The sequence below is a fragment of the Meriones unguiculatus genome, chromosome 8, assembly GCF_030254825.1.
Source record: "Meriones unguiculatus strain TT.TT164.6M chromosome 8, Bangor_MerUng_6.1, whole genome shotgun sequence".
NCBI lineage: Eukaryota > Metazoa > Chordata > Mammalia > Rodentia > Muridae > Meriones > Meriones unguiculatus.
In genome coordinates, this window is record NC_083356.1 from 31553042 (window position 1) to 31571327 (window position 18286).

The window sequence follows — 18286 nt, forward strand, 5'->3', positions numbered from 1 at the left end:
AAACAGCACTGTACAAGTGATACACACCTCAGAGACTCCTATCATACATAAGCTTTATCTCCATTTGCTCAAAGTTGGATTTGCCAGAGGAAGATGTAAGAAACGTTAGAAATGTTAGCTAGAAAATGTTAATCTAGAAAATCAGAGATGTTAACAGTCTGATTAAAGATGCAGAGGATTAACTGCAGGATTTAAAATCAAAGGCAAGAAATTGATATGGATAAGAGGCTCTTACCACAGTGTGGCTGAGGGATGACAGCATTCTCAAACTAATCCTGACAAGAAAACACAGAGAGAAAAGTGAAGGGGAGTTAAGGTAGGGAGTGAATGCATAGTACTTGAGGAGTGGGTGGGATGGGGTTTAATGAAGAGGTAGCATGCCCTGAATTTGGGCACAGACACTTAAAGAGACTGTAGTATTTACTGTTCACTAATATGAAGAAAAACAAAACCATAGGAAATGATCCAAAACAGTCAAGAGCACCTGTGGAGTTCAGTTACGGCCATCAAACCTGTCTACACTGCATCCAAATGGAAGAGCCAATGGGTACTTGGCAGGATGCTTAGAGAAAAGCTGACGTGCCAAGAGCTAATGAACACGAGAGCTGCACACGAGACAAAGTCAAATGAGTTCCAAACACAAGCTTCTTTCTACTCTGCAAACAAGCTTAAGCATAAATGCTTTCTGTGCTTTGTGTTGTGTAGCTGTAAGTCATTACCTGTTTTGGTAAGTGTTAAATTTAGTTCATGGCAGGAACTACAGTGGAAAAGGAGCAGCTGTAATACGGGTAGATTGTCTCTCCAACTCTCCATCTCTGTCTGTGTCTCTGCTTCTTGGTCACACAGTGTGAGCTGCTCTGCACATCACAACAGATGGAAGCCTCTGCAGCTGTGGCTCAAATCTGCATCCCTACCACCTCGGGTCCTGGGCATTTCTATACATCACTACAAATTCTAATACACATATATATGGAATCAGCAACTTACTGAGAAGCCTGTGGTTCCACATTCACTGTACTGGCCATGACTGCCAAAGTGCAGAAATGACCAAAATGCCCATCAATGAATGAATGACTTAAAAAATGTGAAATATATACAGAGTGGAGCACAGTGAAGACTTAAAATAAAAATCACATCACTGTGAAAACTGAGATGAACATAGATTTATACTAAATAAAATAATCCAGCTAGAAAGAAACAAATCCCACGGTCTCAATGGATTCTAAAATAGGTGAGCACTTAAAGACTGGGCAGGGAAAGAGCAAGAAAGGGGAGATGCTGGTAACAAGTTTTTATTAACCAGGAAGAATTTAGTTTGTGCTATCAACTATACTGCAAGACAATGAAATTACCAACGCATGTATCAAAATAGTTAGAAGGAAGGATATTACATGTGCTTATAACAGAGATGTCTGAAGTGAAGGCCAATTTGTTGGATGTTAAGAATCATACTATATGACCAGAGATAAAGGACCATGGAGTCATGGAGTGCCCATTCAGGCCTGAGGCTCATCATCAGTTCCAAAAGCTTAAATTTTTAAAAACTGCACAGTTCCCCATAAATATATGAACTCCCAGTTAAAGGAATAGAGATAATTAACTGCAAGCATTACCATTTTATTTCTACAGGTAAGCTATCAGTTCCACATTTAAAATAATAGTTCACATCAATTCTGGGGAAAGAGCTGTCTGAAAATCAAACAGGGGCCAGGAATGATGACTTTTAATGGACTGACATGTCATACATTAACCATCTGGAGAAACCAAACCAACAACTTCTGAGTATACTACCGAGTAGTTGGCTTTGAAACTGCCTGTGATAAGCTCCAAGAGAGAAAGAAAGGAAGAAAGTCAAAGATAGGAAGCTTACCTAAACACAGCGCAGACATGTTTTATGTTTCTTTAATCTCAAAGATTCTTAGCCCAAGAGTGCCTGGGAGAAAAGCAACCACTTTGCTTTCCCAACACACAATTTCACAAAATTTTAATAAGACTTTTTAAACACAAACTGCAGTGACCATATTAGAATACTGAGAGGTGTCCTAAAATAGTCATGAAATTAATAAAATTAAGAATACAAAATGATAAAGTGTAATTAATAAAAGTTAAATAAAAAATAAAAAAAAAAGAATTCCCCTCTTGGAGGTACTTAGTCTAACTGTAACTTGATATGCCAGGTTTGACTGATATCCCTGGGAGGCCTGTCCCTTTCTGAAAGCAAATGAAAGAGGAGTTGATGTGGGAGTTAAAAAGGTGTACAGACAGGGAAGGAAGGAAGGACAGGACACTGTGTTTGGGAAGTAAGAAATGAAAAAATAAATTAAAAACATTAAAAAACAATTAGCTGTCAGGGAAATACAAATCAAAACGACCCTAAGATTTCACCTTACACCATAAGAATGGCCAAGATCAAAAACTCAAGTGACAACACATGATGGAGAGGTTGTAGAGAAAGGGGAACCCTCCTCCACTGCTGGTGGGAATATAATCTTGTACAACCACTCTGGAAATCAATCTGACACTTTCTCAGAAAACTAGGAATAGTGATTTCTCAAGATCCAGCCATACCACTCCTAGGCATATATCCAAAAGAGGCTCAAGTACACAATAAGGACATTTGCTCAACCATGCTTGTAGCAGCCTTATTTGTAATGGCCAGAAGCAGGAAACAACCAAGATGCCCCTCAACTGAAGAATGGATACAGAAATTGTGGTACATCTACACAATGGAATATTACTCAGCAATAAAAAACAAGGAAATCATGAAATTTGCAGGTAAATAGTGAGAACTGGAAAAGATCATTCTGAGTAAGCTGTCCCAGAAGCAGAAAGACACACACAGTATATACTCACTCATACAGACATATAATAATATAGGATAAACCTACTAAAATCTGTATACCTAAAGAAACTAATCAAGAGGGAGAACTCTAGCTAAAATGCTCAATCCCCATCCAGAAAGGCAAAGAGGATGGCCATCATAAGAAGAAGAAAACAGGAAACAAGTTAGGAGCCTGCCACAAAAGGCCTCTGAAAGGCTCTGCCCTGCAGACTATCAAAGCAGATGCTGAGACTTATGGCCAACTATTGGGCAGAGTGCAGGGAAGCTTATGAAAGTGGGAAATAGGAATATCTGGAGAGGACAGGAGCTCCACAAGGAGAGCAACAGAACCAAAAAAACTGAGCACAGGGGTCTTTCCTGGGACTCATATTCCAACTAAGTACCATACATGGAGATAACCTAAGACCGCTGTACAGATGTAGCCCATGGCAGTCAAGTGTCCAAGTGGGTTCCATAGTAATGGGAACAAGGACTGCCTCTGACATGAACTGATTGGCCTGCTCTTTGATCACCTCCCCCTGAGAGGGGAGCAGCCTTACCAGGCCAAAGAGGAAGGCAATGCAGCCACTCCTGATGAGATATGATAGACTAGGATCAGAAGGAAGGAGAGGAAGACCTCCCCTATCAGTGGACTTGGAGAAGGGCATGCATAAAGAAGGGGGAGAAGAGGGAGGTGGGATTGGGAGGGGAGGAGGGAGGGGTTAATGAGGGGATAACAAAGTAAATAAAGTGTAATTAATAAAAAATGAAACTATCTAAAAAACAATTTTCTAATTGTTATTCATTTTTACATGCTAGCAGTTCCATATATATACATATAAACACAGACACACACATATATATATGTTCTGAAGTTGGTCGGGGGAGGAATTTTTGCTTCATTTTTCTGTCTCGTTCTGAAGACTCCATTAACCCAGATCAAAATGGTAATTTTCTTAAAGTTCTAGAAATAAACCATTCATGAGTTTTAAGCAACTTCTGCAGTAGTATATTACTATAATCATTCGATTTTGTTAGTTATTGTTGTTAATCTCTGACTGTTCCCAATCTACAAGTCAAACTTTCTGATGGGTCAATGTATATGTCTGATAGTAAAACATGATCTATACAAGCTGAGCACTCTGCTGTCTCAGGCCCCAGCAGAATATCTTTCCATGCATCTGCCAAGCACGAGGAAGGCCAAATGTGTACACGGAGAACCAGACATGAAGTCAGAACTCGGTAGGTCAACATTACAACTCCATGTTTTATCCTGGTCTACAGCATTCCCTTCAACATGAGATTGTATGTGCCATGCTTCCTCAAACAGAACCACACATTCTTTAAGACAGCTCAAAAGTCACTGGAGTCTAGAAGAGTGTGCATCCCCACTAGCTTAAGCAAATCCCATTAACCAATTCCTTCAATCCTTCATGTTTTCTGCTAAATTTTGTATATTTTGTTGAACTAATCTTCCTGACCAAATGAAATGGCTTGTGATTTCCCGAATGTGTCTGACCTACATAGCAAGCCCTCATGTCAGGAGGAAACACCAAACATCAACCTGTCTTATTGTGATCCTGACCCAGCTGACCTCTGCAAGAGATAACCTCCTCAAAGCAGCACTACTTAAATGTGTCACAGTGACCCTCCTGTCCTTCTAAAGCCAGGTGTATTCTGAGCATTAACTATTCACCTGTACTTCCTGCTCAAACAAGTTTGAGACCAAGAACTGAATACTAATCTCTGCAGTTTTCCCATAACAAACACAGCCCAGAAAAGACCCTCAAATGTCAAACATCAGACCAGTCAGCAGGAGAAAATTATGCGATGACTTGAAGGCTCTTTATTAACTACAATTCCACACACAGTTCTCTCTTGCTGCCACAGGTCAAAGCCGATGGCCAGCACCAACTCTACAAGGAACTGTATTCTCCACATAGCTATTCCCAAGGGGCAGCCCTTACTCCTAGAGTTACATGACACTAGTAGGAGACCTTCTACAGCTCATACACACACTCACACAAAGTGTGGAGTGGGTGGCTAGGTGATGCTGATTGGAGATATCCATCCTGCCCCAGACACTGTAAATGAATGCAGTGTGTTCAGATCTGCTACTCACAGAAATTACACATCTTCTCATCTCATCAAAGCTGATACTGAAAAGGAATATTTGAAATTTTGAGATACCATTTCATGTAAGAACTTCATACAAGATCTTATTACAACAGAGTGTCAATTTGAGGGCAATTATCCTGTACCAGAATATTTAATTAAAGAGAGTTGCTGTGTCTGCCCATCTTTCCATCCATTGACAGTGACACAAAGAATCTATGAAGAAGGTTTGCCTGTGCCATCTTTGCTCAATAGTGCGTCTGTCCCTGAAGTGGTCATAACTAGCTTTCTATTTATATCACGATATATACGCCTATCTTTGTGAGTAACGCTGATCACAATCTGATGCCTATGGGTATCAACCATAACTTTACAAGTCTGAAGAAAATAACAATTGTGAGCCCTGTACAGTGATAGAAAACAGTTAAATTCTGAAATATAGTCAAGACTTGAAACAAACAGCCAGGTAAAAACCTACTAAGTTCAGAGCTTTTTACACCTAAGAAGCAAGGCCTGAGGCAGTTGTAGTGCTAAAATGTGAAAGAAGGACCCCAGAAAGGGGTAGAACAGAAGATCTGCCAACATCTCTGGCTGCCTAAGCCAGAAGCTTAAAAAAGAACTCAACTCTTTCTTAATAGTTTACAATCTGAATATAATCTAGTTAATTAGCTAACAACGCATCAGTGTCCTTCAGAGAACTATAACAGAACTGAGGGCTGCCAGAATGTACATTTATAATGTCCAGGATACAATCCAAAATTACACAATGTGACAGACAATACAAGATAAAAGAGACCAGCCTAATACAATGAGATGATCAAGACTTCAGAATTAAAAGACCAGGAATTCCAGCATCGGCTTTAACTACACTCAATGGCATAAAAGGAAGTAACACTTGTGGGCCTGGAGACCTGATCAACCCAGAGAAGCCAAGTAAAGCTGCATACAATAATCTCCATCTGTAATCCCCAGAGAGGAGAAACAGAGACAGAAAATCCCCAGGGGCCTGTGCATCAGCTAGCTGGAGTAAGCAGCTGTGACGGACCAAAAGAGCCTGCCTATCTCTAACAAGGTCAAAGGCCAAGACCCACACCCAAGACTGTCCTCTGAATTACACACACACCATGGTGCACTCACACATTCATCAAGAACCCACACACACACACACATACAAATACGTACACACACACTAAAAAAGTGCACATAATTCTTGAAGTAAATGGGATAAATGGAACAAATAAGAAAAATGTACATGAACGCACACACACGCACACAATAGACCCCCTAAAGAAATAGAAGCAGTCATTAAAAGTTCCAACCAAAAAGGCCCAGGGACAGACAATTTTAGGGCAGACTTTCAAAGAAGACCTAATACCAATACTCTTCAAATTATTCCACAAAACAGAAGAAACATTGGCAAATTCATTTTATGAGGTCATCGCCCTGATATCCAAACCACACAAAGATTCATCAAAGAAAGAATTTTAGACCAATTTCCCTCATGAACATTGATACAAAACTACTCAATAAAATACTCTCAAACCAATTCCAAGAACACATAAAAAACATCATCCCCATGAGCTAGTAGGCTTCATCCCAGAGACTACGTTATAGTAAAACATACAAAAATCCATCCATGTAATCCAATATATGAACAAACTGAGAGAAAAAAAAAACCCACATGATCATCTCATTAGATGCTGAAAAGGCCTTTGACAAAATCCAACATCCCTTTATGATAAAAGACTGGGAGAAAAGAGGACATACCTAAACACAGTAAAGGAGCTGACAGCCAACATTAAATTAAATGGAGAGAAACTCAAAAGCAATTCCACTAAAATCAAGACAAGGCTGCCCACTCTCTCCATATTTATTTAATATAGTACTGGAAGTACTAGCTAGAGCAATAAGACAACTAAAACGCATAAAAATTGGAAAGAATGGAAAGAAGTTTAAATATCACTATTTGCAGATGATATATGATAGTATACGTAAGTAACACTGAAAGTTCTACCAGGGAACTCGTAGAGCTGATAAAATCCTTCAGTGAAGTGGCTGGATACAAGATTAACTTAAAAAAATCATTAGCCCTCCTGTATACAAATGACAAATGGACTGAAAAATAAATTAGGGAAACACCACCCCTCACAGTAGCCACAAATAATATAAAATATCTTGGGGTAACAAGTGAAAAACTTGCCTGGTAAAACCTTCATGTCTTTGAAGAAGGAAACTGAAGAAGATGGAAGATCTCCTATGCTCGTGGATCAGTAAGATTAACATAGTAAAAATGGCCCATCTTACCAAAAACAATCTAGAGATTCCATGCAATTCCCATCAAAATGAACTGATTTTTCCTAGCAACCTTTAATCAGATAAAATGCTGGTGTTTTCAGGACCAAGATTGAAATGTCAGGTACAAGCAAAAGATACCACACTGGAATCTCTGACCAAGTGCTTCTCAAGAGTGGGTGTCCTTATTTTTTAATTTAAGGACTAATTTGTATTTGTGGAATCACAGCCATTAGACTCTAAGTTTAACCAATCAGAAGTCTAAGTAAAAATTATACAGACTATCATGCATTTTAAAGGACTAATGTTTTTCTCTTAAGACTGTCTTACAAATGTGATGGACATTGGATGTAGGAGAAAACAAGAAACATGACAGGAGCCTACCACAGAGGGCCTCTGAAAGACTCTCCCTAGCAGTGTATCAAAGCAGATGCGGAGACTCATAACCAAACCTTCGGCAGAGTGCAGGGAATCAAATCAAAGAAGGGGGAGTTAGTATGACCTGGAGATGACAAGAGCTTCACAAGGACCAAATATATCAGAGCACAGGGGTCTTTTATGAGACTGTTTCTCCAACCAAAGACCATGTATAGATATAACCTAGAACACCTGCTCAGATGTAGCAGTATCCAAGTGGGTTCTCTAGTAAGGGGAACAGGGACTATTTCTGACATGAACTCAATGGTTGGCTCTTTGACACACACACACACACACACACACACACACACACCCGAGGGAGAAGCAGCCTTGCTATGCCACAGAAGAGGACATTGCAGCCAGTCCTGAAGATACCTGATAAACTAGGGTCAGATGGAAGGGGAGGAAGACCACCCCTATCAGTGTACTTGGAAAGGGACAGGGAGAAGATGAGGGAGGGAGGGTGGGATTGGGAAGGAATGAGGGAGGGGGCTACGGCTGGGATACAAAGTAAATAACCTGTGATTAATATAAAAAAATAAAAATTATTTAAAAAAAGAAAAATTAAAAAAAGAAAAAAGACTGTCTTAATCTACTTATTAAGAAACTTCCCTGGATTATAAAGATGGAGCACATCACTTGTGAGAAAAGTAAGTAATAGGTTCAGTAGTGGAGAGTCAGCAGGAGCACCTGACTCCTGTCCTGATTACACCCAAACGTTAGGGGCAGGCTTTCTCCACAGAATAGTGAATGGGACAAGCAACTATGGGAAAATTAGAAGCTCATCTTCATTTGTTCTCATAAACTTCACCAATAAGCGTGAAGCAAAGATGAGAGGTAAGAGAATCATACATGTTTCTTCTTTTAAGAAGCAAAGGGCTCCTACTCTACCTCTACCGACAGTGTTCAGTATTTTACCACAAATACAAATAAGGAGGTAGTAAAGCAGCTTCTGCAGACAGTATGATTATGTAACTAGAGATCCTAACAAATCTACCAAACAACTTAATAAAACTAGGAATTTAGCAAAAGAAAGAAGAAACAGATAATAAGGATAGCAAATGGTGTGCTACAAGCTTAGAAAATAAATAGTTTAAAATACACAGTTTCTGATTAGTGAATAACTATGAATATCGAAGCTGGCAGAGACGACCTGTACTGAGAAGAATCTGAGCATGTCTCCATAAATGGACAGCCGTGCCATACTCACACAGGAAAGAGTAAGATCTGGGGAGAGGATGAAGTCTCTAGAGTAAGAGACAGAACACAGGTGCAGCCAGAAAGCAGCAGGTCATTTTGTGCAAGTCCATGAATGAATTCTTAAATTTAACAGGACTGTAAAAGATCCAGCATATGTAAGGAATCCTGAAAGGGAAGGTCTAAACTCAGCCATTCATGCCTCTCCATAAAAAGCTTCAGGAAACAAGACTGTGGTCCTGGCACAAGGATCCATAAATACAGCAGGGGAACAAAATGAAGCACAAGAAGCAAACCTCACTTCCTCAGCCATTTGACATCTCGCAAAGGTGCTAAATCAACCCACGGATAGAAAGCAGCATATCTGATGAGAAGAGCAAATACTCTCTTGGGGAGAAAACAAGCTTGACTTCTGCCGCATCCCATCTTCTGCTGCTGTAACAAAATACTTGAACAGAGGTGATGTTTCCTGGCTAACAGTAGGCTGAGACATCCAAGAGCAGAGTACCAGGATTTGCAATGTGTGTGTGTGTGTGTTTTTTTTAATATTTAAAATTTTTCTTTATTATTTAGTATAATTTATTTTTTCTTTCCAATTCTTTTATTTTTTTATTTTTAATTATACTTTATTTACTTTGTATCCCCCCTCTAGTTCCCTCCCTTCTCTCCTCTCAACCCCTCCCTTCCTCCATCTTCTCCACAGGCTCCCCTCCCAAAGTCCACTGGTAGGGAAGGGTTTCTTATTAGTCCCTCACAAATACCCCTCCCTAGCCATCATCTTTGTGTCTGCCTTCTCCCTCCTTTTAAAAAATAACTCTTCAAAAAAAAAAAAAAAAAAAAAAAAAAACCTCTTCAAAACCAATTTGTGCTGCTAAAATATTCTTGGTTGTGTGATTTTTCCACTGGAGAATGGTCAGCCTACCACTTTAAAGGACTTTGTGGCACTGTACAACATGAATGCAAATATCACATGCAAACAGCAAACACACTAGTTTCGGCGACTCTTCCTCCTCTTTCTCTCTTTATGTTATTTTAGTGTGTATGTGAGTCAGGTGTTCATGGGTGTCTGGGCAGTGGTTATTGATGTCCATTGCTTTCCACTTAGTTTTTGAGACAATTTCTCTTAGGGAATCCACAGTTCATTATTTTGGGTGGCTTCCTGTATCCAACCAACCACAGATAAAGTTACAGAGCATGCTGCTATCACCAGCCTTTCCATGGGAGATGGCGATCCGAACTCAGGGCCTCATGCCTAAACAACCCCACTGAGTCACCTTCCCAGTCTCTCTCTACCTGCATTTAAAAGCAACTAATGTCATCACTGTGGGAACCCTTCATGAACTATATAATCCTTGTGCCTTCCAAAGGTCCCACCTCCAAACATGAGTGACAGTAAAGTCTAAGGTTAAGATTCTAACAAAGGGATTTCTGGAAGACACAGCAAATCTTTAAGTTACACAGTTTACAAAACTCATTTGAGATGTGTCATGGCCCTTAAGGTAAAAGCTAAAATGATAATTAAAAAAGAATTTTCATTTAAAAAAAAACAGGAGAATGTATTTACAATTTATTAAAGATTCTAATATTTTTTTCTGAGATTGATCAAGATTTCTTAAGTTTATTGAAGGAAGTAATTATAAAATAAAATATTGAAAAAAATGACAGACTCCTTGAAAAGTCAACAAATTAAAAACAGCAAGACAAAGACTGAGCCAAATATTTGCAAAGTACACACTTAAAAAAGACTTGTAGCTAGAACCTGTAAACAGTTCCAACCAGTCAACCATAAAAGCACATGTAGCCCAGAGATCAATGGGTAAAAACTGTGACCTTGACAATAGCAGACCCAAATAGACAATGTTCTTACTCACTAGGGAAATGTAAGATCACACACACAAGAAAAAACAACAGAATGAATAATAATAACAGAAAGCGTGATACTGCAACATATTGATTCAAACAAACACTTCACCTATGGACACATCACATTATGCAACCACTTTGGGGGAAAAAAAAAAAAAACCAACAAAACACAAGGTAATTCTTTGAAAAACATTCATGAATATAGCTCAATTTCAATACTTGGCATTTGGCCAGACAAATGAAAATACCTGTCACAAAATGGCTTGTAGTAAAACACTCATGCAATGTATGTAGTACATCAAACTGAAAACCATCTAAACTAGCTCTAGTACACTAAGGTAAGGATTACCATTCTGCCATACAAAGGAATGAACAATGAGATTAAAAAACACTGTGTCTGAACCATATACAGACACCCAAAAGAAAGTTTGTGCCAACAGGTGTTCTTCAAGTATGCATTTGTCTAATGCCATTCTATGCATCTCACATAAACAATTTCAGTTCTAAACCACTCAATTTTATATTTTACATGAGGAAAATGGAAAGAATGGTAGGCTGTGCACATGGCTAGTATGGCATAAGCATATTTCTTACGACTTCACTATTTCTACTAAGTGAAACAAAAGAATCAAATCTCTCAGTTCATTATGCAGCTGTAATTATCCTCAAGCATGTGAAGGTCAGAGCCTCCGCTGCAGCATCTGCTCCTGGGGCTCAGGTTACCAGCAGTCCACAGCACACGCCTTACCTTGGGAAACTGTTTTACAGGAATCAACACTTTCTGTCCCAGCTTCATGTTCTTATTAATCACCACATCAATGTACTTCTCTTCATCCTTGCCTTCTCCCTTTTGAAACTTTTCTATTTCTGTGAAGGCAAAAAGATACCCATGAAGCACGTGACCCAGAACTGCAGGTGTGGAGTCTGATCAGCTCCACTGTGGAAGGAAATCAAATGCAGAAACAAGGACCCTTAAGTTGACATGATTTTTTTTTTCAGGTAATGACACATCTTCCGTTTTACCAATGAAATCTTCGTTAAGTTAAAAGTGCACGAAATGTGGCTCTCAAGGCAGCCTTCAGCTACATATGCTCACAAAGGGATACATGGACAAACACAAAATGAAACATAAAATAGTAAGTAAGCCTCACAGGAACTACCCCATCCTGTTCTCACCTAAGTGCTGAGCAGCCCCAGCACCCTGATTACTGCTGTGGCCTGGCAGTCTAAATCTAGTCCTATCAAGAACTGGCTCCAAGACACGAATCCGAAGAGCAAGGGTGACGTGAGAGAGGGAAGAAAGGGAAGAGCAGAAACGATGTAATTATATTTTTATTTCAATATTTTTATAATTTTTGAAAATTGACTAAGTTAGCCTGGATAATATAGACAGCCTTCGGTCAGCCTGCTCCCAACTTCAGGCCGCCTCCTCACACATCACAGTCTATTGTAAGTTAACATACTGTCTTCTGTAATTCACCCCCTTCCCCGTGATGCTGGAATAATCTCATCCTGTTTCAAGGTTCATCCATCTGAAACTCACTGATTCTCCCTCCTCAGGGAAGTAGCAGGAACAGGAAAATTAATCTGTCCTGGCTCGGTCCTCACAAAGTGCATAGAGACAACTCTACGACTATAAATAGGAAGAAGGGAGGTAGCATCCCTCACCACGACCCAAGTCTCTCCAAGTAAAGCCTACTTCTACAAACATCTACTGCCTGCCACCTGCCACTTGCAAGTTTCAGAAACTAGAAACAGCATGTTTTTACTCATTTTGTGTACTGTCTATAGTTGTGTACCAGAGGCATATTCAAATACTTCCACAAGCAATATAGACTTTCACCCCCAACAAGTACAAGACACAGGCCCAGAGAAAGAGAAAGAACTGGAGGTGTGCAAATGGAGACTTGCATACATCATTTTGTCTCTGTCTGGTTGTGTGTGTGTCTCTCTCTGACTCTCTCCCTCATGCTCTTTCTCCCCGTCCCTGTCCCTGTCTCTGCCCTGGGAGGATGCAGGAGCAGTGTGTGCATGTGTGTACATGTCCTACTGTAACTCCATCTCAAGAACAGAATCACTGGGTACCTGAATGATATTATTCGAGGGCTGATGGTATCAAGAAACACTGCAACACAGGCTAGAATGGTGGAGGAGAAAAAGACAAAGGATAGGATCTGAAGATGAGAAACATTTAGGCATTTTCCATAAATAAACACAAAATTGTAAATTTTCAGGATTGATAGTTTAATAGACTATGACAAATTAATAATTTTCAGTCTTCAATAAAATGCACTGAGTCCTTTGGGGTAACCTAGAGAAAAGGTATATTAAAATCTATCTTATAACCCAATAAAAAATGTTGTTGGAGAAAAGGGGGGAACACATGACCTATGAAAGAGGAGGGTGGCATAGTGGGGGTTAAAGGTGTAAAATGGGGTGGGGTTGGAGGAGATGGGTTAGCCAAAACTAAGGTTGCATGAAAAAGCCTTATGGGAACTTACTGGTTAGTAGGATAATTTCAAAATGTGTTTTTAAAGTAGTAGTTCAAACGGAGGAAGCAAGCAGAAATGGACAGTGCTGCTCCCTGAAGACATGGCTATTAAATAAAAACTGCAGCAGCAGGCACAGGGCACCTCCCCAGAGGTGTGCAAAACAACGCAGGCCACACCACTGCTCTTGGTACCTGTCATAACCACGAAGTAAGACCAAACTGCTAAAGACACCATCAATGTTTGTCAAAGGACATAAAGAAATCACCTGAAACCCTATGAAGAAATGTTCTCCCCGCCGGTCAGGTTTCATTAGGCTGCTGGGAGACAAAAGACATCAATGGTCTGACCCCACAATGGACCTTGCACACTGCAGTACCAACCAGGAAGGGAAGACATGTCACTTGTGCAGAAGGGGCCCAAGTGTCATGGAGTACTCATCTGCTTTCCGACTAGCTCTGAGGTCTGCTTGGCAGCAGGGATCTTTCACACCTGGTATGGTATTGCAGCCCTTGTCCAAAAGTCCATGCCGGGGACTTGGGAGGAAGGTAACACACCCTAGAGTAGAGCTTACTGGTTTCTAAATGGCCATGCTATCAAATGCCTTCTAAATACTAAGCTTACACCCACAGGTCTAGGCTGTTCTCAGCCTCAGCCACAAAGCGTTCTTTTTACATTGGGCAGCAGGTTGCTGAGATAAAAATCTATGAGTATTCAGCCAAAAGTAGGACATGTTTATTAAATACCATCCCCAACCCTTCCTGACTCTTGGAAGAGGAGGCAGAAAACACATAAGAAGGTGCGTGGGAAGAAGTGCTGTAAAATGCAATTCGCCGGACATGACATGGCTGTTGCACTCATCAACTCAGAGCAGCTGTAGTTACCTGTGCACAAGCCAGCCAAAATTCCAATATGAATGGGGGAGGAGTCCATAGGCCTCCTTCCTTCCTAATGGAGACACCAGGGGCAGCTCATACAAGCTGGAGAAGAGGAGCTAGCCTCTGGTAGGTTGACCACTCCAGTGAATGTCTCACACTCATGCATTTATGGGCAACATTAACTGGAGTTACTGTGTTATTTTCTAAAGAAAGAGTAGAAAATTCCCGGCAATGGGCAAAGAAACATGTTGTTAGTGTTGTTCTTATATCAGTTGGGCAGAGCAAATGACAGATCTTTGTTTATCCTAGCTCATTTGATAGCAAAAGCTGTAAAATGCCTAAGACACATAAAAATCTAATCAAACCAAATCTAGGCAGTGCAGTACGGAGAAGGAAAATAGACAGAGGTCTGCATTCTGCCATGCCACGAGGTGCAGGCAGGGAAAAACACCCTCAGACCAGCCCTCTAGCCACGGGCACTGGCAGGCCATACACACACAATGCCCTGCCTACCACCATACAGGCAGCACTGGAAGAGGACAGATAGTCCTGTGGACTGCCATGCCACCCAGAGACCTGCCCTCTGCCTCATGGCACAAACAAGCTGTAGACACCTGCTTGCCAAATGATGTCACCCAGAGGCCACCAGCCTCATGCCCAGCCTGCAGTGGAAGCCACCACAATGTGTGAGTATGTGGAAGACAGATGGGAGAGAAAGAGAAGTGGAGCAGCTTGAGCATTATGAAGAGAAATGGAACTGGAGACTCGTGGGTGGAGAAGAGTAGCCTGTTGTGAGTGCTCAGCCCTACCACCTGGGGCCATGGTGAGGTTCCAGCCCAAACTGCTGCCTAGGGCTATGTCTGGGCTCCTGGCTGTGCAGTGGCAGGGATTGGTATCAATGTGCAGGGCTCATTTTACCACTACAGAATATGGAGACATCCCTGGTCAGGGCAGCTGCCAGAACCACCTGGATGCCCAGTGTCTCTATAGAAATGGCCATGCCTCTCACTGGCTGTGGCACTCTGGAGAGGTGACACCACCTCTCACCAGCAGCGACACTCTAGAGAGCAGGCCCAGCTCCTTGCCGAGAACAGTGGAGCTGACTCTAGTGGCAGAGGTGTGGTAGAGTTGACCAGTCACTTATCTGCTGCCCCTCCCACCCATCTCCATGGCAGTACTGAATGCCCACAGAGTCATGAGCACTGGAGAGCTATCCCTGTCCTTCAACAGCTGCAGCACTCAGGAGAACAGGCCCTACACCTTACCTGGTCAGCACAGCAGAGCTGAGCCTGGCAGTGCAGGTGAGCTAGCCCCGTCACTGATCAGCCACTGATCAGCCATGAGGTGGCAGGGGTATGGGGGTGATGCCTTCCAACTTCTCATCCTTCGCCACCTGAGGCAGTTGGGAGAGCTGACCCTACGGTCATGACAGTAGGTGAGGTGGCTCTGTCCTTCACCAGCTGCAGCACTAGTGAGAACAGGCCCTGCACTTCACTTGGGCAGCACAAGTGCTCACTTGATTTGCCCTCCAAATCTACTCCATCTATGAACTGCTGGAGCATGTCAAAGGGCAGGTCCTGCATCCAAAGCTGCAGAATCTCCATGACACAGGGCAATAACTGGAAGAAAACCAAGTGAGGATCCAATGTTGATGGTGTCTCAGAAGCCAGGGATCTCAAAAGAGACCACTGACTCATTGGAATGAACATTTCTGAGTGAAAATGTGTGGACAGAGACCTATACTGTGGGACGTGCTGTGACATAGCACAGTTTTCATGATGAGATGTTTCATATGCTTTGTTTTTTGTTTGCTTTTGTTTTTTTTTTTTTTTAATTTTGTGGGGGGGGGAGGTTGCAAGAGTGAAAGGCCAATATGAAAGGACAAGGAGATGAGTGGGACTACAGTATATGATGTGAAACTCACAAAGAACAAATATAAAGTTGGAGGATGGGGGGAAGGTCTTGTAGTTGGAAGAGGGAACCTGGGGGAACTAGAGGAGGATATGATCATGATCGTAACTGTATACATTTGACACTTTAAGAATTAAAAAAATAAAACAGCAACAAGTTGTAAGTCAGCTGCTTCACTGAGTTCAATCTAAGACTTCAGCTTTATTTAATCAGTAAAAGAAAATAAATCCTATCTCTTCTTATCTATTTGTGTACTAATTAGAAATAATCTTTAACACAAAAGTCAACAAACTAGGCAAACTAAAATTTCCATTAAAACAATTAGACTTTTCCCCCATTTTTCAAGTTTGTGTGTAATATGCATGCATGTATGTATGCTTCTGCATGAGTGTGAGTACATGTGTGGGTAGGTATACATGCTCATGAGTTTGAAAGTGTTTTGTGGAGGTTACATTAGAATAGGAAATCATCCTTGATATTCTGACCCCCCCCAAAAAAAAATACTCATTGAAGCAAGGAGTCTCAATCAAACCCAGAACTCACTGATATTGCTAGTCTTTTTAACTAGGCTGCTCTGGGGATCCCATCTCTGCCTCTGTGGCTGGAGCTAAAGCTGGGCTGTCACACCTGCCTTGCATTTCCACTTTAATTACCGAACTATCTCATCTCTCCAGGCCAACAACTACAATTTTCATTATATGTATATTTGGTGATTATAGTAGTCTGATGTTTTCATGAAGAGAGTAAAGTACAATGAGACTGGGGTGCAACTCTTCCAGAGAACGCCTAAAACCATGACAACTGTCTATTGTTTATCGTTAGTCTGAGTTGGCAGTTTCACATTCTCAAGCCTATGCTACTCAGGAAAGAAAAGTGGCTCATATTCCTACATGCTCCTCCAGATCCAAGCGTCCCTTTTGATGGCTATGAAAAATGAAGTCACCAGCACAAGGATTCCACCTGATTTCCAGGAAAGATGCACCGAGGATCTGACTTTCACTGTTCTCAGATCACATTTGGCATCACACTCCTTACCTAAATACAGTGCCACATTCCCATCCAGAAATAAGTCCGTGTGGGTCTCAACCTTCCTAACACTGTGACCCTTTTAGTCCAGACACCCGTGTTGCAGTGATCCCAACCATAAAATTATGCTTATTGCTACTTCATAACTGTACTTTTACTACTATCATGACTTGTACTGTAAACATCTGTGTTTTCAAATGACTGTCAGTGACTCTGTAAAAGAATCACTGGAACCCCAAAGGGGTGGTGACACATAAGTTGAGAACCACTGATATAGAGGCCAGTAACTCTGTTTTCAAGCTACCGAGGCCAAATCTCTTTCATCTCCATAAAGGTTTCAGTATATGTAAATATGCTTTAGTTTCATTTTATCTTTTGTTTGAATGTGAAATACGTTCCCATGGTTCATGTGTTTAAACCTTTGGTCCCTGGCTGTTCATGCATGTTTTAGAAGTGTGTGGGATCCTAGGAGATGGAGTTTTGCTGTCAGGAGTCAGGAGAGGGCTTGAGCTTTAATACGATGCTTAACTTCCTATCTACTCTCTACTCCCAGCGTGCTGCTACAATGGGACCGGCAGCCATAAACTGTTACCTTACGTACCCACACATTCTCAACCTGGATGGCCTACATCCCCAAGAACAATGGAGTAAATAGACTCTTCCTCTTTCAAATTTCTTTTTATTAGGTATTTGGTCAAAATAGTGAGAAAAGTAAGTAATAGCATTTGTTAATCTGGTTTTTTCCTGGCCCAAAGCTTCTGAAGCAAAGAATAAAAAATATTCTCTTTTTAACCTAATACATAAAATATACCTATATATACTAATCCTCTAAAAACATGCCCAAAGATGCATGTTCACACTGTGTACACACATTATCTCCTTACAGCAAATAAGAAAATGGTAACCAATTGTATTTTAAAATTACATACTATTATTATCAATTTAAAACATAAAATTTAAATCAAGTTTTAGAGAATTGTTTTAAATTAGAAAACCAATTTTCATAAATTTATGAAGACTTGGCCACAAGTTTTACTTGGCTGGGAACATAAAAGCTGTGCTCTATTCACATCTCACTTACTTTTTTCCTGGCCTTTTCACTGAAACTGTAAAGGGGATTCACCCAAAATGCATCTCACTTAAATACAGATAGTGTGTAGAAACTATATGCAAAATACCTTGAGAATCAGTAATGTTCAATGATCTGACATTCACCTGTAGCCAGAACACTGACTAGCATTTATCTAAAGTCTACTTAGTTCTGAGACACACTACAT

The 18286-nt window shown here is 40.9% G+C and overlaps 1 protein-coding gene across 10 annotated transcripts in view; it reads right to left on the reverse strand.

Annotated features, from left to right (window-relative positions):
• Khdrbs3 (KH RNA binding domain containing, signal transduction associated 3) overlaps nt 1–18286 on the reverse strand; it is a 168395-nt gene that overhangs the window by 98120 nt on the left and 51989 nt on the right. For 8 of the 10 annotated variants that reach the window (XR_009593689.1, XR_009593690.1, XR_009593691.1 and 5 more), the window contains exon 2: nt 11454–11572. The exons of 1 other annotated variant lie outside the window; for it this stretch is intronic. Coding sequence is in view for 6 of the 9 variants with exons in the window: in XM_060389318.1 (XP_060245301.1) it covers nt 11454–11572 (119 nt within the window). In the remaining 3 variants the exon portion in view is untranslated. Of the gene's footprint in view, nt 1–235; nt 276–11453; nt 11573–18286 lie in introns of those variants that run through there. One more of the 10 variants, XM_060389323.1, reaches the window with a different exon arrangement.